The sequence below is a fragment of the Prinia subflava genome, chromosome 19 (genome assembly GCF_021018805.1).
Source record: "Prinia subflava isolate CZ2003 ecotype Zambia chromosome 19, Cam_Psub_1.2, whole genome shotgun sequence".
NCBI classification, from domain to species: domain Eukaryota; kingdom Metazoa; phylum Chordata; class Aves; order Passeriformes; family Cisticolidae; genus Prinia; species Prinia subflava.
In genome coordinates this window covers 5,607,830-5,631,067 of record NC_086265.1, presented here as the reverse complement: position 1 = coordinate 5,631,067, position 23,238 = coordinate 5,607,830, and the positions used below count along the sequence as shown (strand labels likewise).

The window sequence follows — 23,238 nt, the reverse complement described above, 5'->3', positions numbered from 1 at the left end:
TTAAAATTAAGCTCATGCTGAAGGGTTTTGCTGCAGGAGGTGAGTGCAGGTGAGCTGAGAGGTGTCCTGTCTCTCTTAGCAAAAATTGAGTGCCTCAAACCGAACAGTGACATTTGAAAAGTGTTGTAGCATTGATTTGTTACAAAGGCACCACGAAGAAATCTGTGAGAAAGCAGCAGGGAGCTGCTCAAACCAATGTGGTCATCCACTGAAAATGAATTACAGTAAGGAAGGGGATGCTGACTGGGAGGAAGAGATGATTGGGAAGTGCTATTAAATATTAAATAGGAGCACCATCTCCATGTCTCTCTTTCTTTAGATAAAAACTGAGCTTTTAGGGAGTTCCTGCCTTTGTTTCATCTGTTTTCTCCATTTGTCTGAGAGGACAGTGAGTACTTGGAGGTAGTGGCTGTTTCCTCTCAGTGTGTTTACAGTGCAATGATGCCCTCGTGTGATGCTGTACTGCCAGGAGTGACGGTCTGAGCCAATGCACCTTCTAAAAAGCAGAACAATTAGATCTAGCACAGATCTAATTCACTTTTCAGTGACTCAAATCACCAAATGCTGCCTCTGCTTTGTTTCTTCTGAATGGCTTGAAAGAGTTGCAAAAGCTGCTCCCCTCTGACTTAGTGGTGCTGGCTTTCAGAGCTCATCTAAGATGAAAAAATCACAATCATTTTAAGCAACAGGTTCACAAGAGACACCTCCTTATGTTACAGAAGCATTCCTGAGAAACAAAGTTATTAATATTTGATTCTCATATCGTATGCTATTGGAGCAGCAGAACAGTAAGGAACTGCTGACAAGTCAATCAGATTTGTCTTCTGAAGAGTTTCACAAAAGCTGGATTTTTTGTAACACTGTCTTTCAGTAGATAGGCTGAGCAGGGCTGTATTTTGAATTCAGTGAGGCAAAACTCTTGTAAGTTTGTGGCAGTTTTCTCCAAAAAGCTTTTTCTTGGTCTGTTTTCTTTAAAACATTTAATTTTTTTTTCAGGCAGCAAAACACTTTACCCACATTGCTACAGCCATTCCTTGTGGAGTTTGCCACTCTTCTGAAGCATCCTTCAGATTTTATCAGAACAATAAGAAAGCTGGGTTGTTCCTGGGATTTTCAGCCACATTTTTGGTTTTTGTTTAAATTCTTATGTGGTGTCTTTATTGTGCACTTGGCTGAGCCAAGAGTCTGGGTTCCCACTCATGGTATTTCTGTCTCTCTGCACTGTGAGGTCACCCTGTAATGCCAGGATGTGAGACTGCATGAAAAGAGAGGGTGTTTGATGGGATCTTTGTTTCTAAGGGCCAGGTACAAAGGTTTTTTGGTCCAAGACTGGATTTCCAAAGCACTGCTGTGGAGGAAGGAAACAGTCACATTAAAGCAGACAGGGAGTCATGCATTCAACAGCTGAAATCACAGAAAGAATATGTTTTATTATTGCTTTCTATGCGCATATTGGCACATGCATAGAAAAAGTAGGAAGTTTTGGAGCACAGAGACTTCTTCAGGGTTTTTTTGTCCCTAAACCATGTGGTTGTAACATCACTAACCATCATTTTACAGCAGAGGTGAAATTTGGTTTTGTATCATTCAGCTGAAGAAAATCACAGCGATCTTTTCTGCAAAATTTTACAGCCCTGGGCTGCTTTTAAAGAGTGTAAACAGAAATATCAGATCTTGTTTTCCTGAATCCATTGCGTATTTAGCTGAGTGTTGAAAAGCAGCTGGAAGGAGCATCAGCTCCGTGGTGTGGCAGGACTAGGGTGGTTCTGAGAGGAGAAAGCTCCTCAGTGGGACGTGCTGGTGTGCCTGTGACAGAGGTTTGAGCAGGCTGGTTCCTCCTCAGCAGCAAGCCCTGGTGTGTGCCCTGGTGTCCAATGCTGTCACTCTTGTGCCTGCTCATTGCACTCACAGGTTCCCAACTGTGCCTGCCAGACCCAGAATGTGTCTGGCACAAATGGGGTGGCCAGGGTGACGTTCTCTCGTGCTAAAAGCACTGCAAGGCTTTCAGAAAGAGAAAAACAGAGTGGTGTCATGCCACACTCCATCTTCAGCACCTTCAGATCCTCACTTTAAAATTCCATAACTGACAAACGATGCTGCAGACATTTCAGCAGATACAGTGTGTGGCTCTTAGAAGGGCTTTTATCATCTTAAAGCTGTGATGTTTCTCTTGGTTTTTCTTTTTCCTTTCACTTCCACAAAGCAGATGCTTTATGTTTAAAGGCTCAGTTTCTGTATTTCAGCTGATGAAAATGTATTTTGTTTCCTTTTGTCTGAGTCCAAGAGTTGCCTGACAGTGTGCCAGTGTCACTAATCACCTGGCTAATGGCACAGCACTCGCAGTGCTTCTGTATTTGCAGGTACATTTCCCACACCAACAGATGGGCCAGACTAATACAACTTGGAGCAAACTGTGAGTGCTCAAACCTACCCCAGGTGTTAAGGTTACCCACAGGACCACCAGGCAGCTGAGGTGTAAATGCTTTGGTTCTTTTCAGCGTTGCAAAAAGGCAAAGGGAGCTGGAGACTAAATAATTTCTCCTTCAAGCTTCACTGAATTTCCTCTTCTGGACCTACGTGAGAGCCAAGTTTTGCTCTCCCAGTACCTGATGCCACTTTTAATTTTGCTTAGGGAAACACTAAAGAAAGCAGAGGATCACCCTGGTGGTAACCCTTGTATGGACAGGGCCTATTCTGGGGCTGAAAATGATGAAAGCTGTATGCACTGAAATGTTCACTGCGTATAAACAATTTAAATTGCTGCCCTTAAAGATCAAAGACTTAAGAACAATTTACTTCATTCCTGGTGTAGATACCATCCATTGCAGACATAAAATACTGGTTTGTCCTAATATGTGTCTTGATCAAATTGCTGGGAGCAGTAACCATTTCACAGATGACTCTTCAGTGAGGGGACAGTTATATTTAATGGCCTGTGCCTTTCCACTGGTGATGATCCACCTAACAGGAATGATGTGCTGGGGTAGGGAGCAGCACAAAGGGGGTCACCCTGCTCAGCCAGCATCTTCTTGCTGTTGCTAAATTGGGAAATAACTGCAGGTGGCTGAAAAGAGATGCATTTGTTGACTTTGAGGAGCCCCAGATCTGCTAAATGCAAACCAAGGCACACCAATAATCAGGGATATCTGGAGGCCCCTCACTCTAAGTCAACATAGAAAGTGCTGCCTAAATATGTGTGAGCAAATCATCGGTATTTTAAAACTCCAATGTTGTTTTGTTAAAATACAAAAAAAACCACCCCAGGGTCTTTTAATTGCTTTTTTCAGCTTCTGATTCTTCTGTGTCTTCAACAGAAGGCAATTTTATTATCTACCCTTTACATGGAGAGCACTGAGGTGTGGGGTGCCTTATTCAAAAACTCTGCTTTTGATAGAACCAAGGACTCCAGGCAGCTCTGCCTCTCAGCCTTACAAAAATGCCCTGCCCACAAGGTTATGCTGGCTTCTTACATAGGTGTGTTATGCAAAGTTAATACCCATGAAATCAGTACCTGAATTTTCCACAGTCTCTTTATCATGCTGAAACACTTTTTCTTAGCTTCCTGCTTTAGAAAACACACTTTATTTTGGCTTCTTTCATAGTTTCTATTAGAGGTAGTCATGGTTTGATATTAATGTTTGCAGTGCTTTTGACACAGTCTAAAGCATGAATATCTGAAACCAGCTCTGCTTTGTACATTTTGTCAGCAGTTTAATGTCATTTCTCTTGCTGAGCAAGTGAATTTGTTCAGAATACAAAATGACTGTAATTTAAGAAATAAAAAACCTGTCTCCAGTGCAGCAACATGCAGATGTGAAATATCACAGAAGTGAAACAAGGAGGATTGCAGAGGGGGGTTCCATTTGTTGATTAGTACATTTTTTGCTAACTTAGCCTACTTTTGCTAAGCTCATCCCTTTAAACAAAATTGTTCAAAACACATCACATTTATCAAATATTGCTTGGTTATTGTTACTTTGGTTGTTGAGTTGTTTGGGGTTTTTTTTTCCCCTGGTCAGGCTCAGGATGTCCTTCAATGATTAAATGCCATATCTGAATAACAAATTAACCATGTTATCCACATAGTGAACTCAGAATTCATCAAAACAAACGATGAGGACTGTTACTTGTCATCTGAAATTGTGTAATCACAGCTCTGCTGCCTTGTGTTTTGATTAAGTGGAAGATGATTACAGAGATCCATCTTGTAAAGATGCAAGAGCACCCAGGGCAGATTTAATTCCATTCCATATAATATTCCATATAATATAACAGAGGTTTTTGAGCACAGTTTTAACTTCCCATTCAGGCTTAAAAAATGCTTAAAACTGGGATGTATTTAAGGCTGTGCACCCATCTGTTTCTTCATTTTTCTTTTCCACATGGAGAAATGGATGATGGAGCAGAATATGGACAGGAGGGAACGGGCAAATTTTGTTACCATTGTATAAAGCACAGACTTCTGATATTTAGCCAAGACTGAGTATCTCAGGGCCACAAATTGGTTTCTTCAAGTTGTAGTATCCAGAGCTAGAGTGAAGAACCAGAGCTGGCATTTTCCAGTTTGGTTTAGATAACATGGGCTGCTGTTTTGAGTTAGCCTTTGAAGCAGTCAGAGGTTGGAATTGGAGCAGTTTTCTGTCCAGAATGAGGTCACTCAGAGGTCCCTACTCCTCTACAGTCATTATGACATCGAGGATTTTTTCTTCAAACCCTGGAAGTGTCAGCTGAGAAACTGAGAAATTCAGGTCTATTATCTGTACTATTCCCCTGAAAGCACAGGATCACCCCCTGCAATACTTCTCCATAAGATAAAAATAGTGTAGAAATTTCATTTTAAAAGTTCATTTTATTTAGGGGAAGTTTAGAAACGTGAAGCCTCACTACATCACTGAGCACAGCATCCAAACAACTCCAAGGGGTCCATAAGGTAAATTGCAGAAATATGCCACTAGTTTTGTTAGCAGTTGGCTCTTTTTTTTTTTTTTTTTTTAATATGCTGAAATCCCAGAGAATCCCAGTCCAGTTGGGATCACGAATAAGTGACAGGAGGATTACAAAAGCTGTTCTTAGGGCCAGCTGCTGCCTTTAGGCTGGTATAGATTCAGAGTAGCTTCACCACAGTCAGTGAGTCAGTGCAAATTGACAAAAGCCAAACTGAAGGAGCAGTTTAGTCTTGGTGCCAGAGGAAAAAAGAGAAGGAAACAGAAGATCTGGACTGTATGTCAGTGATGCATTGTAGGACACACCTCCTAGAGAGCATCAAAAGGAGAGCACTGAGGCAGCTTTAAATGTAGAGCAGTGTTGATGATTGAGGTATGGGCATTTTCTCAGGTGAGGATGCTTTTTACCTTCTGTGGCTTTTGATGTTCTCTTGGAAATATCCCTTATGGTTTTGTGAAAAGAGACAAATTGTTACAGAGCGTCAGACTAGGTACATAATGGAAAATTTTACTTGCACAAAAGGCTCATATAATTCACTTATGGCTGGGGTACTTGTAAGTTATTGGGCTTTCAGATGTAAGAAATAATCCTCATAAGTCATTGCTGCTATTGTGACCTGTCCTCTTTTCCTTTACACACAGTTTTTCTTCCTTACCCTTCTTTCTAGCTGAAGCATATTACAATTATTTGATTAGATCTGTTACATGCTGCTCTATGGAGCAAAATGATGAGGCTGTCCTCCCAAGTGAAGTTCTGTTTTCAAGAATGCCAATTTCATCCTGTGCTATTCTCAGTTTAAATGAAACCCAAAAATCATCTCTTCCCAGAATTTTGGTAGTGAGCATGTGACTGCCCCAGAAAGTTCTTGCAAGATCAACTCTCATTTTTCACATTCCAGCACTTTTTAGCTGAGCTAGAAAGGTGAGAGACTGTTCCTGTGCCTTTTCCAGCCTGGCTGTTCTGGGGAAGCCGAGTCTGTGCCTTTGGGAAGTTCACCCAAAGCAATCCTGCCAGTGGGACAGTGACAGGAGTTCTCCTTGCCCCCTCCCTGGACTTCTCTGGTGCATTTTGTCTCTCCCTCCATACCTGCAGTAGAACACTTCAGGGAGTTATGCCTGTTGTGAGCAAAATTAGTAATTCTTCACTGATGAACCCATTGGTGCAGCTTTGCCAAATCTGGCTGGGCAATGGGATTGTCCCTGATGTCCTGAGTGTTAGCACACGCCCAAGGCTGCTACCCACAGGCATGGAGCTTTTCTCCCTCAGGCATCTCTGGCTTGATTTCATTAGCAAGAGGCATTACTTAGAAATGTGCCACTTTCTTCATAAATTTTATTAGGTATTAAATTGTTTTATTGGGTATAAAATTGGTTTAGAACATTACATCCCAGGCTACTGTAGCTATAAAGATTTCAGTGGCAATTCATGAGATTCATGGAAAATTAGAGACAGCAAGACTTCCTAGATAAATCAAAAAAAGGAAAACCCACCCACACAGTATGCACCGCCTAAGGAGATAGCTGCTAATGAGATAAGTGTGATGTACAGATCTGTTATAAAAAATAACATAAGTTGGAAAGATAGCAGGTTCTTCAGTGGATCTTCTCAGGGGTGTTTTCAGGAGAACATTTACTTGTTCAACTTGGAGTTAAAAGGAGCTTTTAAACTCCAGAGGAGCACTGCAGTGAGAAGGAACGGCAGCCTGAGCAGGTTGAGGTATTGGTGGTGAATTGTTAACAAGCCAAAAACCTGCAAGGCACTTAACAAGGCATTTAATTTTAACTGTGTGAGTGGTCTTGCTCTAGTCGATGGAATAACACAGAGCTGTGCAGTTAGGCAAGCAGTCAAGTGCTTGGCTGGATCTGGAACCACAGGCAATTGCAAATTGCTTTCCTGCCCTCGGTAAGGCCATTCTGCAGCAGCAGCCAAGGCAGGAAGGGATTTCCTAATGATCTCAAGGGATATAAAAGATTTCTCTTTGCACATTTTCCTTATGTCGGCAGACAAAGTGCAGTCTGATGGTTAAAAATGGAAAGCAGTTTGGAAGGAAGGTCCAGACTGAGATAATCCACGCAGGGGTACAGGGAAAGTCCTGACACCTGCCTTGGGACTGCCCTGCAGAGACAGCTCGCAGTCCCTGGGGCTCCTGTGTCACCCTGACAGGCTGGGAGGTGGCTTTGCTCTGCTGGTTAGAGAGGGTGGATTTGGGAGTACCTCACTTCACCTGCCCTTCACCTGCTTTTTTTAACCTAGCATCATATGACAACTGTCCCAAGGGCCAGCTTCAAAATAGTTCCCACTTTCTGCTCAAGAAAGACATTTACAGAACATTTGCTTCTGAGGGTTGTCACACAGCATGCTCAGTCCTGGCCATGGTTAGTCCTGTTTAGTAATAGCTGTTACCTGCTGCCTACTCTTGAGTTTATTAATATAAAACCACAACTGTACCACTCCCAAGTGCAGTAAGTGTGTTCTTTTGGTAACTTCTGGTTTGCTGCACATCCTTAGCCATGACAAGCAGAGGAAGACGTTGTTCTTTTGATGCTTTTGTGGATTCATTATGTTCCAGCTCATGAAGGGGTTGTTAATCTCCACCTGTATCTCTTGCCCTGTTTCTACAGTAATTGTAGTGTGAGAAATTTGAGGAAAGAAATACAGTTTGAAGAAACTCAAATTCTACATCAGAGGATCATTAGACTGAACTTAGCCCAGTCTAGGAAGCTTGTCTGCTTAATTTTTAATACATAAAAGTTTTATATAATTTATAAACATTAGAGAAGTAAAGTTTGCCAGTTGATGGACTTTCTTTTGAGCTGTGGTATTTTCTTCCTCCCTAAAACTTCATGAATTTGATGTACAAGGTTAAATTCCTCACTTTCCATCAGGCTTCTTTGATTAAACTGGCTAACAAAAGGCCAAGATCCTGACCAGCAGATTACACAGAGAGCCCCATCATTTCTCTTTGAGTTTTTTGGTAGGTTTTAGAAGATGCCTATTCTGACTGCAGAAACCCTCAAAGCAGTAGAGAATTTGCCACAGTGGGTCAGCAAGCTGTTCAATGTTTAATTATCTTTGTTGCTTAAAAAGCTCCAATTTATTCTGAAGTCAGAATTTCTCTAGCATGATCTACCAATTATTAGATTTCATTATGTCTTCTTCTGCTACATTAAAGAGCTACAACCAGGAATTTCTTCCCATGAAGCTGCTTATTAATCTGTCTCTTGGACTTCTCTCAGAAAATAGATTGGGCTTTTTACATCTCACTCTATTGCACATTTTTGAGGTTGAAAACCACACTTCTGCTATTTAGGAGGAACACTGGTGAAATGCACTTAATTTGTCAGAGGAAGACAAGGACTTTTTCTTGGTCTGTTGATACAAGTGTGAGCACTTTGACAAGTGCAGACATGGGACAGCTTTACCTGCAGAGCTTTCTGGTGCTGCCTGGCTGCCCCTTTGGATGCTCCATGAGCACCCTGGGGACCCTGGAAACTCCTGGAAAGGCTGAGTATTCCCTGGGGCCCTGGCCTGGCTCTGCCTGGGCTGCTCAGCTCCTGTCAGAGCACCAAGGGGGATTTCTCTTCAAAATAAGAAAGGTGAGAAAGACTGGGTTGAATACCAATTTTGAAATACTGAGCAGAACTGATGTTTTCTAGCCAGAAATCCTGCAGAGATCTGCTAATGAGTAACAGCTCTCTGCCTGTTCCACGCAGAGCCCAGAGACTCACCACAGCTGGCTGTGTAAGGATAATATTTTGGCTAAAGAGTTCCAAAAATTGGGAAACCTGAGTTCATTTTTTCTACCTCTGCTGTTGGTTCACATTTGACTTTGAATAAGACATTGTATTTTTGTGTATTCATTTTATTTTCTATGGCAGATGGGAGGAAATATTTCTTTCTATCCATGTCCAGCTTTCAGAGGGTGAAATGCTCCTGGTGTTTCAAAATGCATCTGGATGTAATTGAGGCTTCCATAACTGCTGCCACATTATTAGCCACAGTACTCCTCTTTTAAAAAAAGGAAATTTACCCTTTAACAGGTCCACGCCAACATAAATTATTATAGTTGGGCATTTTGATTCTAGCAAAGCTACCAGAAATGTTTTCTCCTCTTCATTCTGTAGCAGAGATTACCATTGGCTTAAACCTCAGCTGCTTGCTCAGCCTTCCTAAATCAGTGAAAATGATGCAATATCTTATTATTTGTTTAAACTTGACTGTATCATCTTGGATTATAATTTACCCAGTTTATGGAGCTGGATGGGGAATATAGAAGGCAAGGAGAGCAAACCAGGGCTGGCACAAACACCTCTGGGATCAGGCCTTGCTTTGCCCAGCCAAAAGAAACCAACCAACCTCCAGCTTAGTCTGAGCTGTGGAACATGAGAAGCCACAAAGCCCTTTCTGCTGCTGTGCTACTTGAGTTATTCCTTTAAACACAACATCCTTCATGTAAAAGTGGAATTGCTCAGCATAGTTCAGTCACAGAGCAGAAGCTGTACCTGAGCTGGTTGGCAGCAGGTGACAGGAGCAGGGGAAATGGGGACAGGGAATTGTTGTTGCCATCACCTGACAGAGCAGATAAGGCTGGGATCCCCCTGAAAACACAAGTGGTAGAAGCAGCAGAGCATGTAAACATTGACACAGGGCAACAGGGCAGGATTTTGATAGAGTGGACACTGTAGTTAGAGCTAGTGAAGAAATCCCTGGGGGCCTTGACTGTGGTTATTGCTTTTGTCTTATTTTATCTCTGTAGAGGTATTAGCTGCTTGTGACAGCCTGACTCTGAGAGAAGATGGAAAGAGATTATTTAGAGACAAGAGGACAGACAAGTGGCTTGTATTCCATGTTACTCACAGCAAACGTGCTCCAGGGCAAAATTAAATGAACTGCAAGTCCAGAGCAGTACCTTCATAAAAATGATGTAAAGCTATATTTTTTTTCAGATTTTCTTGTAGATGATAGGCAAAGCAATGCAGCCCCTGTAATTGTTGTGTTGGTTGGGTTATTTTTTAGCATCCTTTCCATTTTGCCAGAAAACCTTTTTTTTATTTTTGACAGAATTGTATTTAGGTTGAATAGGAAAGAATCTTGATTATTTCTTTGGCAGCCCAGAATGTTTACAACAAAGGCTTCACAAATAAATAGTTGGATGAAACCTGGAGCTCGGTAAATGAAGAGCACTTGTGACCCAGCAGGGATAAAACACATCAGGCATGTGATGAAAGAATTACTTAACCCTGTGGCACTGTCTGTTTCAGTTCCTGGAAATTCAGACTTTAATGAAGCAAAGTAGCATTTAATGATTACTGCCATTCTACAGAATCAAAAAAGCTACTGGAGTAACTGAGGAATTGTTTTTATTTATTTATTTTGGCCAAGCTGAGGTTGAACTGTGCATTCTGAAGTAAAAGTACTGGCACTATCTGGGAACATAAAATGCTGTGGGGTCATGTAAGCTCTGTACTTATTCTAATGCAGGATTTTTCTGCTCACATCTGACATGCTTTTAAGGCAAGTTTTGTGCTGATACAAGTGAAGAATGGTGATGAATGACTTAATTAGGGAAGCTGTGAAAAGGCAAAAGGTAAATGTTAATGCCTTCTTTGTAATCAGCTAATGATCTTTTTGTCTATAATGGGACGTTAATTTGCCAAATAATTTATCTGAGGAAGAATAGAGATTTGGCAAGGGAGCATATCTAAATGAATGTGTCGAGAAAGGAGCAGCCATTATATAACACCCTCAAAAAGGTTATTTTCAGATGTTATTGAAACAAAATATTTTGCTGGAACTGAAATGAGCTTTCATTCCATACTTTGAGTTGTCAAACACCTTGAAATGTCAAGCACAATTTTGGTTCAGTTTGAAACCATATCTATATCTCTATATATTTAACTTCAAGAAATCTCTTGCAAACAAAGAACATCCCTTATTTGCTCAGCACTTTTATAATATGGGACACTATCTTCCCAATAAGCTGAAGCTAATATTTGCAGAGTTCAATTGTGAGGACACTTCTAGCTCTTGGGAAAAATACTGCCAAATGTGTCTGTGTATTTTCACACCTTTTTGCTAGATGGAATGTGGCCTTGGTAACTTAAAGAACAAAAAAATGCCTAACAAAGACTTTTATATGTCACCATTGATAAACTTCTGTTGGTTTTATTGCACAATATGACAAACAACCACAAAGAAAACCCAAGCAAAACAATTTGTCAACTAAAGCAAACCCTAATCTAAATCTTTGTAAATGGGAGTGACTGGTCTTGAAGAAATAAAATTAGAACCACTAAAAGGCTGTGTCTGGTGATACATCTCACTTCAAATTTCCCTGGAGAGGCAACAATTCTACAAATGTGACAGCCTACTTTGCAGTCCTGGAATTTGGAGGTTCTTTAGGGAGCTGTCCATCAAAATCACAAACAGCCTTTTTCTTTTGTGTTCCACCCAAATTGCATCCCCTTACCGGCTCTTTGGTGATCTACAAAGCAGCTTAGTTTGTCACTCATTCCACAGACTATGATGAATGTTAATATCTGTCCATTAGTAGCAGCAATAAAGCATTTAAGCAGAGTGAATCACTAGGACATAATGGCAGTTTCTTCTCTCAAAGTTCCTTTTCTCTGCCATTTTGCGTTTTCTCTGAGGTATCCAAAAACCGTTCCAGACACCTGCTGTCTGACAGTCAGGAAAGGAAAGTCAAAGGATGCTGTAACAGACTCACCAGAGGGGGTTTTTACATTTTTTTCATGTTCTTTTTGCAGCTCAGGTAGCTGCCAAGGCTGGTGGTGCCTGGCTGAGAGTGCAGTGTAGGCAGAGGCATTTTTCAGGTTTCAGACATGTTTCAAATATCCTATTCCAGTCGTTTATGGGCATTGCCCCTCCTCTGACACTTTCCCATAGCCCTTGGAGGAGAATATTAATCATGGGTTTGTTATCCCGAGTAAATAAGCATTCCTGGTTAAATCCATGCTCACACACATCTGCATCTAATGTTTATTAGGGATTTGGCACTTAGTGTGTGGAACAGGACAGCAGCTGAATTCAGTAATCATGTGTTGTTTTAGTGAGCAGGTGCTCCAGCTGAACTTGTCCATTATAAGCAGGCGATGATTTGTGAGTTTTTAAAGTATAAATTGCGTGTTTAGTTTGCTGATTTAATTTAGAATGGGGGTGTGGGAAGGGCTGCCTGGAATTACTGTAATGATTTGTTGTTATTTCTCCTGGCAAACCGATCTTTTTCCTATTGCTCACCTCAGATATTTTATTGATTCCCCTGCTAGAGATCACATTTCAGAGTAAATTCTAGTTACAGTTTGAGTTCTGCTGTTCAGGGCACGGGAGAGAATTCTTTAATGTGGTGTCCCCAGACTGGCTGGGCTCTGTGCGTGTGAGGGATGAGTTCACACCATTCCTTACAGCAGGATTATCTCTGCTGTACACCTAAAGCACTGGGACTTAGCAAGATTTATGGAACTATTAAGGATGAGCTATCAGGTAGATCTCCTGGATGATAATATTCATCGTCCTGTGTTCATACAACCGCTCCTTCAGGAAGGTCACAGAGCAGGAACAGGGTGGAATTAATGCCTTGAAAAACAGGAATGCCCCCCTCATCCTCAGTACATCTGCAGGTGAATTTAAAGAGGAATCACAAGAGATGGAAACTGCCACAGCTCCCTGAGTGCCAAGCATCCAGCATGAGCACAGTGAGTTTCCTCACTTCTGCCATTTTTCCCATTTTTGCCTCGCTTTCTTTCCTTTTTTTTTTTTTTTTTTTGTGTCAGCACTGCATGGAGATTGTTATGGAGCAGGGCTGTGGAGAGCTCCCAGCTCCCATCCTGTGTATCCTCCTTAGGGGTCCTGGTGAGTGAATCTCTGCTGCCTGCATGCCTCAGGAGCCAAGGCTGGAACAAATCAAACTTCTTGTGCTTCAGCCACCCAGCAGCCAAGGGGCAAACGTGCCTCCTCTGTGCTGGCTCCATAACGTGGCCTCTGAGCTCTGTTTGAGCACCCATGGCACTGCTTTGTGCCCCTAACACCGAGTTCTTGGGACTTCTTGTAACCATGTTCAAAGCTGAGACACCAGATGTTTTCACGGTCTAAAATATTAGTAATTAATCTGAATTTGTAGTGTTCCTGCCTTGGAAGAAGATTTTACTTTAATAGCCTTTTTTTCCCTTTTTTCTTTTTTTCTTTTTTCTTATTTTTTTCAAAGGGTTATTCTAGGTAGATCAGCATGCTGAAATTTGCATCGTAAAAGATTGTTTTGGAACAAAGCAGGATCTAATGAGCATATAGTAAATCCCTTGGCTCTGCAGCAAAGCCACAATAAGCATAATAGCTCTCACTGAATGAATCCCTTGCAGCCTAAAAGCTTTTTTCTTTAAAATGAAATAGCAACCCTGCAGGATTTAGTGTAGACAATATGCAAAGATCATTTAAGGGTCTGCTGTGGAAAGAGAAAACAAACGAGGATGACTCCACTTAGGGTCCTTTGAAAAGACCCTTTGTGATCACTTCATTAGTCAGTCTGTTTCAATATTTTCTCATTCAAGAATGACTTTATTCTAATTGAAGCATCAATAAATTCCACTCTTTATTCTTCCTCCCTGTAGTCTCAGCTAAAATGTCAGGAAGCATTATATCATTTTTCAGCCTTCTTACTGAAGGCTGAGCACACAGGAAGTATTAATTCATTACCAAAAGGCTGAAAGTGTGAACTGCTGGTGTTGCACAAGAAAGTTGAGAACTCACTTTGGTGGGGGAAAAAAAAATGTTGAACAACTTTTATTTTTTATTTTCCCCTTGGCTTAGCTTAGGTAACAATTGAAGAGAGATGCTGTTGGAGTTTTGTGCTCTTCAAGAAATTTCTGTGGTCATGTGAACACTTATATGTCAAGCAAGGCATCCCTACTCTGACCTAAGGTATTCTTGCTGATCTTCCCTGAGCATCTGACAGAGATTAAACGTGGTTTGGAGATTGCTGCCGTGCTCAGTGATCAAATCTTGAGCATTTTCTGTGGACTGGACTGTGGCAGTGAATGTCCTGACGTTGTGTTCCAGGAGCAGTCAGCATTGCCTGGTGCTTTGGTGCAGGTTACTAAAGCACTGTCTGGCAAAAAGGGGTATTTTCCTAAGAACTTAAATGTTGCAGGAGCTCAGCTGCAGATTTTCTCGTGTAAGCTTAGTGTACATAAGACTTTATCCCTTGCTGGGGTTTGAATTTAGAGGGAGATTTTCTCTGTGGTCTGTTGGGATAAGTGAGGAGAAACAACCTAAAGCAATCACATGAAGGAGATGTGAGGAACAAGAGTAACAGGCTTCTCTTTAATGCTGTTTCATATATCCCATATAGATTGTATTTTTCCAAGGCAAATTTGTTGAATTTTAACAGTTATAGTACAAACAGTATCTGTGCTGACATATTTACAGAAATGACTGACAGTGACTCTATTGGTTTGGGAAAAAAGTTGAGTAAGTTTGTAAGAAAGCAGAAAATTATTCTCATCAAATGCATTCTTAAAGAATGAATTATGAGAAGCATCTGCCTGGGACAATTAGCAAACTACATTAGAGATACCAAATTTCATTTACTTTATAGAGGAAGAGTGATTTGTGCTTGCAAAACACAACATATATGGTACTAGACCAGAAGAAATGTGCAGCCTCTTTTAGACTTGAGGAGAATTCAGAGAAAATAGAGTTATTATCTGTAGTCTGTGAAGTTTGAGGGCTTGCCTCTAAGCAGTCTCTTTCCTACGCCTGTCATTAACATGATGGGAGCTGTTAACATCTCCTGGAGCATTTTGAGGTGCCAACATCAATTAATTTGCTAAGAAAAACAAGCCTTTGAAAATTAAAACCTTGCTCTTTGGCTTGCCTTTCTCCCTTCTCCCATTCCTCAATGCTTGCCTGTCAGACCCTGCTGCCCTCCCTGGGCAGTGATGTCAGGGAGGCTGCAGCAGGGGGGATTTGTCCAGCATCACTGCACTGTTCCCTAGCAGGAAACAAGAATTCCTGCACCACCACCTTTTGGAGCTTGGGATATTTTATTCTTTGCCATTTGAAGTCTGTGTGTAAAGCCCAGCAGTGTGTGCACCCTGCCTGTGCAGGGTCAGGCTGCTCTCCTTGCCTTGAAGGGTTTTTGCAACTCCCACCCTCCACCAGCAAGGCATTTCAGAGAGTCTGGAATTTTCCTTGCAGAAGGGAGATCTGCCTCTTCCCCAGACATGCTCTTTTCAAAGGTGCATTACCCTTTGTAAAAGTTGTGCAAAATATAGGTTTATGGAGATTGGATTAGTGGTTAAAGCATATGGGGCATTTTTAATATCATTTTAAATCCTATCTCCTCCCTTGCATAGCAGCCAGTCTATTAATTTATCTGCCCTAGTTCTTTACACACAAAGTTTATCTGTACAGCAAGATAGCAGCTGCTGAGTGCAAGTTTCTCTATAACATGTTTCAATTTCTTCATGCTTATCTATTTCCTTCTGTAAGAGGGTTAACAGAAGGGTTTTATCTTCTCACTGCTGTCACATCTGAGATCTTAACTGGCTTGAGGTTCTTTGTAACCTCTAAGAAACATGTGAAGGACAACCTCTAAATTTGCTTCTGATGAGCCACCAGACAAATATAAAACATGCATGTGTTGAGTGTCTCATTGCAAGAATGTTATTGAACAACTGCCTTTTTTTTTTCTGAAAGCAATTTATCTGTAAATACCAGAAAACCCCAAGAGATCCAAGCTGAGAGGTCAAACTCCAAAAAATTTCAGCAAATTCTAAAGGCTAATCAAGTACCAATGAAAAAGTTCTTTTACTTTTCTGTAAAGAAAAGGTATCATTTTGAGTCTGCCACAATAAATGACTCTGCAGGAGGATCTTGCAGCACACCCTTGAACTCTGTTGGAATAGCTGTGGGAAAAGCAGCAAGCTTCCAAATATTCCTCCTTGGGACAACTGAAATATTGATAAAAATAATAATCATAAAGCAGTAATACTAGAGCCAAACATAATCTAAAGACTTGTATGGCTACATCTGCTCTATTCTCCATATCTCTGCTTCTCTTCCAATTAAGTTCTTGCTGTTTGAGCCAGGAAAAAAACATGAGGCAAGCCCCAGGTGAAATTCAACCCTCCAAAAATCCTTAGCCCAAAACCCCTGCTCTGTGTTTCCAGCCTTCCAGGGCAGCAAGAGTAAGGGATGGGTATTGACACATGTGGGATAAGAAGACTCCTAATAATTGAATTAGCTTTCATGTTTCAGGTTCTGTCACACTCCCTCTACATCTGCTGTGAGCAGATTATCTGCAAACTGCTTTGAGAGCAAAAAGGAGGGATTGTCACCCAGGATCAGTCAACCAAGGACCCTTTTGGGTCCTGTAATTTGAAAGCAGGTCAGAAGTTTATCCTGAAACCTCTGACAAGACAAAGATCTGTGGATCTTGAGATGTGATTTCTTCCTTTGTTCGAGTCTCTTGCTGGCAGCTGAAAGTCTCTCTGATGTGAGCTGGTTTGTCCCAGCGTGGAAAGATTTTTGCTCTCCAAGTGCACCATGAACTAACAGAGGCTATTTTGAGAAATGACAGTTGGGATGTTTTTAAACCATAATTACAGCTGCCTTTAAAGATGATGATAAAAATGCAGTTGATGAACAAAACGAGACCATGTGATTAATTTTTCCATATGATGTGTTTGATTATGACAGCTCCCCAGTCTCTAACAGCTTCCTATGTGAAGTGAAAAAGAGAGAGAGCACTTTAGCACAGCTGATTAAATATGACTCTCTAGGCAGCTCTGAGAATACGTGCAGGAGAGAATATCCATAAAACTCCATTAGAAAACAAGAAAATGTCAGGCTATAAATTACTTTGAAAGATCAGTTTTCAGTGATCTACATAACTTGTCAGTATCAGAAATGCAAGAACACTAAGTGTGCTATATTCCTGTTAATTTTTTGTTCCTAGTGTGGGCTCTAGAGGAGTTGGCACATCCCATAAGGACTGGAGGATAAGTACAGAGCTCCCATGTTTCAGATGGGAAAGGATTTTATTGTCATCTTTCAAATATGCTTTGAAGAATCACTCCTGATTTAGATCTTGTTGGTTCATGGCTGACTGGAGAGAGAGAATGAAATGACAGCAGGTTTTGAAGAATTAAGAGTTACCTTTCTGTTTGACTTCACCAGGGCAGGAATTTTCCTGTACCTGCAGTACACACGGATTTTATTTTACACCGTGGTGTTACAGGGGCTGAAGAGGGCTCAGTGGTGCCTGCTCTTGTGAATTTACTACGTGTCCTTCTGCCCTTCAGGTATTGCAGCTTCTGTCAGAAATCAGGCTTTTGTCACCTCAAGGAACCACAATTTGATCCCTCTGTCAGATCCAGCTGATAAATTAAACCAAAAATATTTCTTTCGAACACTCTGCGCTTTGGCAGAATTTCTAAATGACAACAAATACTGTTGTTAATGTCATCAAAAGATTGTGTTATTCTATCTTTACAATAAAGGTTTGTGTTTTCAGTTTAAACTAACCTTTCAGATTACATACATATGTAATCTTTCGTTAAAAATCTTTTAACACCAAGCAGATATTCCGAAAATCATCAGTTACTCAGTTTCAGAAAAACCTTTGTGGAGGACACAGGTGGAGGTAACAAAGAGCCTGTGTTTCAATTAGTGAAAACATTTAAAATTGATGTTATTCTTGAAAATTTAGGTCAACAAAATTTCTGAAACATGTAGAAATTCTTTCATCATAGAAAAATTTTTTCCAGTCCTGTTGTAGGTGTGTGTAGGCAGTCTAGAAGACATCCATTTCTGGTAGGCTTTGCCTTGAAAAATCAAAGAAAGCCTGAGATCCCTGACTTTTAAGAATTCCCACGCTGGAATATCATAAAGCAGGGATATCTGAGCTGCTTTGAAAACTCCTCCATCTCTTCTGCTGCCTTCACTCAGAAAAGAAAGTTTGAAATCTGAAAGGCTACTTCTGTGAAGTGCTGCTCAGGCAGAGTTCAGAGCTGCTCCATAAAACATCAGAGCCCTGTTCCAGCACAAGGGTTTTGTTTCAGGATGTGCAGAACATCCAGGTCTGAAATGCTGCCTCTGGCACGAGTGCCAGGTGACATCCTCTGCTGGGTATATCAGAAATGAGGGACCCTGCTGCCTCGTGTGTGTTTTGAAGCTGGTTCCTTCCATTTTGTTACTGCTGGAAGATGCAGACTGTGATTATTCCTTTCAGGAAAGGGTCACCAAAATGTCCACGAGTCCTTGGAAGCAGATAAAGCACAAAGCTGCTACAGCTGCAGGTTGAGAGAGATTGCTGCCTATGAAAAATGGGCTCAAAGACACAGGATACTGAAAATTTCATTAATTGCTCAATGTTCTATATTATTAGAAAAGCTGGACTAACCCCAGCTCTCCTGAAAAGTTGGGTTTTAAAAGAGGTGGAGACCAACACGTTGCAAAATGTGTGGGTCACAATCCATTGGAATTATTTTGGCATCTATATTGTGGTGTTGATAGGAATGGCTGGAACTGGTGTATCCATGAAGAGGGTACAAAAATGTAGGCTAATGCTGATTATTTGGAAGCAAATCCCCCACACACTGAAGTGTCCTTTCCACTGTTACACATTCTGGGATACCTCATCTCTCCAGCTGCTTAAATCAAAGGTCTCTTTGATGGAAAGAGAGAGTTGTAACAGAGAATCTGAGACTTTTCTTTTTCTCTCTCACTTAGCACCAGGGTGTTTAAACTGCAAAATTCACAGCAAGGTACAAAGTTCTTGAGGACCACAATCTTTACTTCTAGTCTTAGTTTTCAAAGTTAAAACTCTCTCCCCAGCTTTTCCTTCATACTGATTCCATTTTTATTTTTTCCTATTGATTTTGCCTTTAGTGGGATCATCTGTACCAAATTAAATAACTCTGTGCAGTCACTTCAGTGTACACAATAATGTGATATTCAATTTACAGAGCACCAAGTCCATGGAGAGGGAAGAGCCCTCCCTATAATCAGCAAGAGCCTCTTGGGAGCTGCAGTCACTCTCTTGCCAATGGCAAATATTAAATCCCAGGAATAATATTTAAAATGCTAAAAAAAGGTAAATATTAAATCCCAGGATATTTCTGAGCTCTGCCTCTGCAGGACACGGTGCTGCTGGAAACAGATCTCACCTGCAGAGCAGGAGACCACATCAGCAATGTTCTCTCTGTGTATATTTCCAAATTTAGGAATTGATTAACCCAGCACTCTGGCCAGCTCCACTTCCTACTCAGTGGTGGCCAGGCTTGTTTAACTCTTTTTAACTTTAATTATTTAAATCCTGATAAAGATTGTTTCAATTTTCAGCAGAAAGTACTCGTGGGAAAATGCATTTCCTTGGAAAATTTATTCTTGTTTGGCAAGAATTAAAGCTTGAGACCTTATTAACCTTTCTAAATAATGTACCCAACCTGCCTTCAGAGAACTTTGCTGATGCACAGCTGAAGCCGTGGTAGACAAGGCACGGCCTCATCTCAGATTGTCTCTGATGCATAAAATGTGATGTCCAGCTGGCTGTGCATAAATAAACATCTTCCTACAGGACAGCCACACCTGAGGCGTACAGGAATAGCTGATAATTAGTGTCAGTAAATCATTATAGTGCAAGCCACAAACATTATCACTCAGTTTGTAATTTACTCCTGATGGGGGTACTTGTTCTTCTCAATACTTAATATGTCTGTTTATAGAAAAGTTGATTGAGATAATTAGCAGTAAAAATGCTAAGGTAACACTGCTATGGTAACATTTAAATTGCTATCAGTTTTGTTTATAGCAGCCTAAAGAGCAGTGCTGAAATTAGAAATTAGCTACAATTAGCAAATAAATTGAGTGTCTCTTGGAATTACTTGATCATGTCTTAAAATGTTGCACAGTGTGATGCTCACAGAGGCAAAGCTGAGTCTCTGGGCTGCTCAGCTGCTCTGAGTCAAGGAGAGCACACCTTGCTTTGCTGCTGCTCCTGGCCTTCCATGGAGCCTGGGCAGCTGCCCCACAGTACAGGTTTGATGAGTGCATGCTGTGAAGCCAAAAAAAAAAAGGAAAATTGCTCTAAGGGCTTTGTTTCTCCATGGGGGAAAAGAAGGAGGAGTGGGATTTTCAGCAGAGCAGCTCAGAGACTGTAACACTGCCACCAGCTCAGTAAATGAACCTTGAGCCTCACATTTACTGTTGGCATATGAGAGGAATAACTTGGGCTGGAAATGTGTTGTTATCCCAGAAGATAAGCCATGGATATAGAAGGCAGCTTTCTCTGATTGCCTGAAATGTCGCTTTGGAGGGCCTTGGGCATCATTTTATGTTCACAGTTAGAAATAGTTTGCTTCCCTCAGTAAGGTACTTTAAGGATCCTGCTTGATAAGTGCTTTACAGAGGCATGTAATTATTTTCCTGGCATAATTTCATAGTTTGATGTGGAAAGAAATGTGTTGTCTGCTGCTGTTAAAATGGGTCATTAAGTACAGTTTTGAGAATGAAAAAGGGAGGGGAATCAACCAGTCTCAGGACCTTCCCCTGACTCACCTCTCTTACCTGACTCATGCAGTAAAAGTTTTATCATTCTTTCACCTTTGTTAGAAGCAGACAGGCAATGGTTTTCTGCATCACATGTGCCTTCAGCTCTGTGTCCAGAGAGGAGAAGGTGCTGCTGAACATCCCATCCTCCTCCTCCCAGCACAGCCTCGAGTGTTCATCCAAATCTCACATGATGGCTCTCAACTGCTGGCATCTCGCCCAGTTTTGGATGCACATATTTGATTATACTACAGAAACTCTTCCATTTAGAGTAAGTTTAAGTCATTATTGGGCTGGAAGGGAGGGAGATGAGATCTTCACCCTGTACTTAGCTGTGTGCTGAAAGAGTGTGGGCATACTGAGTCATGTCTGTGCTCCACTGAACAGCACCTAATCTCCATGAGGTAAAACAGGAGACTTTGTCTGCCCTGGAAAGGAATGACCACAGCTGAGCAGCTTTGTCTGGGGTGTGGAGAAATGGTGGCACGATGATGTTCACCTGCTGATACACAACTACCTGACTCCTCATCCCCTGTGCTCTAACCCAGTTCTCTTTCTTTGGGATTGGAAATGTCATTCTTATCCAGGGGAACATCCCCTGCTGGTGTTAAAAGTTACGTATTCCCAGAAAAAAACCCAAGTCATCTGGGGTAAATTTCAGCATCTTCTAAGGAAGAAGAAGTTCCTTGAGTATTTCCTGGCTGTTTCCCTCCTTCTTTCCTCCTCTTCAGCAGATGTTGCCTCTTTAAAGAGCAAAATCAGGCTGAGGGGAAAGGGGAGAAGTGACTGAGTATCAGTGGAAAGAAGCCAGGGGGTTATGGATGGGGCAGTCACACCACAGGCAGACCCATCCTGAGAGCTGAGCACCAGGATCAGACAGAGTGAGAGTTATCCAGCCTGGGGCTGCTGCTGCCTTTTTTTTATTGTGTTTCCTTCAAAGCCAGGTGTCTGTGTTCCCTGTGGATTTCATCTGTGGAGAATTTATCACTGATAAATAACTGTTTGTGTTGAATTTACAGATGAGCTAAACTCTTTTCTTTAATGTTGCAGTTTAGTACCTTTTCATTTTCAGGTTTGTGTGAGCACTGGCATTCGAAGGAAATAAATCTGTCACTCAGATAATGTACTTGCCCTTGGTACCAAAATACATAAATAAGAGTTACAATGTCATTAGGCATATCAATAGAAAGAAAAATGTGCTGTGCATTAAATAGCTGACTTCCAGGCTGGGTTGGGCAAATAGCAGTATACTAAAGTGTACTGCTCATTTCTACTTCTGATTGTGAAAATCAATTAATTTTTTTTTTTTGGTAGCAGTTCCTCTTTGCACTGGAAACCCTCTGCACATGTCAGTCCAAATTTATGAGCAGTGTGTTTTTCTGTGTATTCCATTTATCAGATGTAAATTTCAGTGGCCTGTGATTTACTACAGAACTGTGTGGAAAGCAGCAAGTAAATGTTACCTAAAAAGTATTAAAAAAAGAAAAGGCAGTGCAGAAGAGATTTTATTTGCCACTTCCCAAGCACTTTATCTTTGTCCTTGAGAAGGCAAGTTAGGTGGAGAACTGCCCCAATGCAGTTCTGGAATGCATCTTGTATGGAAATGTGCTTTTATTGTCAGTAAAAGGCAACATTGGAAAGTACTAAATTATTGCTTATATTTTAATACCTTTCATTTACTTCAGCTAGACTCCACTCCTAGGTGCAGACCTGAGGGAGCTGAATCCATAAGCCTCCCTCACTCTGCATCACTCCAGATCTTGCTGATGCAAAGAGACAAGTCCTCATCGTCCCCTGCCAGGGAGTTCAGACAGTAAATAATCAGCAGGGAGAAAATTGCACAGTGTGGGTTCCGTGGTGTCTGGGCAGGCTGGGTGATACAGACTCCACTCAGCCCCTTTTAGCCCTCTTCATCAGCTCAGGGGTAGAGAGATACGATGATGAGAGGTCTGGAGCACCTCTCCTGTGGAGACAGTCTGAGAGAGCTGGAGATGTTTAGTCTGGAGTAGAGAAGGCTCTGGGGCGACCTTAGAGCCCTTTCCAGTACCCCATTGATGTGTCAAACACAGCCAGATGACACAGCTGATTTTTGTTGACGTTTCAGTAACAAACACTAGGTTAAAATAGCACCCATGGCAGAGGTTACCACCTTGCAATTCGTTCTCTGCCTGATGGTCCCAAGAACAGTGATATTACAACAGTGATACTGTGGTGAAGGACTTGTCTCTTTACAGTTTCTAAACTTATGTACCTAATGCAGCCATCCCCCCCAGACCCCCCTGCAATGTGCAGTGAGAGGTGAACCGGGCAATCCTTTGGAACTGTTCCATAGCCCTCACCTCCAACCAGCAAACACTCCGCACACAGCACCTGCAGAGCAGCGCTTGTGTTGCCTCTAAAAAGGGTAAAAAAATCCACGTGTCTGTTTTCTGTGCCTCCCCCAGGTGTGGCAGTGCGGGGGCAGCATGGAGGTGCTGCCCTGCTCCCGCGTGGCGCACATCGAGCGCACCAAGAAGCCCTACAACAACGACATTGACTACTATGCAAAGCGCAACGCCCTGCGCGCCGCCGAGGTGTGGATGGACGACTTCAAGTCACACGTTTACATGGCCTGGAACATCCCCATGGCAGTAAGTACAGCTCACACTCTGTCCTCAACAGAGGCAGGAGAATGAAGCTGCTCCTCATTAGCTCTTGGAGGTGAAGGGTGTTACTACGGCTGGACAAAGT

The 23,238-nt window shown here is 41.6% G+C and overlaps 1 protein-coding gene across 1 annotated transcript in view; it reads left to right on the top strand.

The window, feature by feature from the left end:
* GALNT9 (polypeptide N-acetylgalactosaminyltransferase 9) overlaps positions 1-23,238 on the top strand; it is a 125,464-nt gene that overhangs the window by 85,737 nt on the left and 16,489 nt on the right. The window contains exon 7 of the mRNA XM_063416164.1: positions 22,953-23,138. Within this exon, the coding sequence (XP_063272234.1) occupies positions 22,953-23,138 (186 nt within the window). The remainder of the gene's footprint in view (positions 1-22,952; positions 23,139-23,238) is intronic.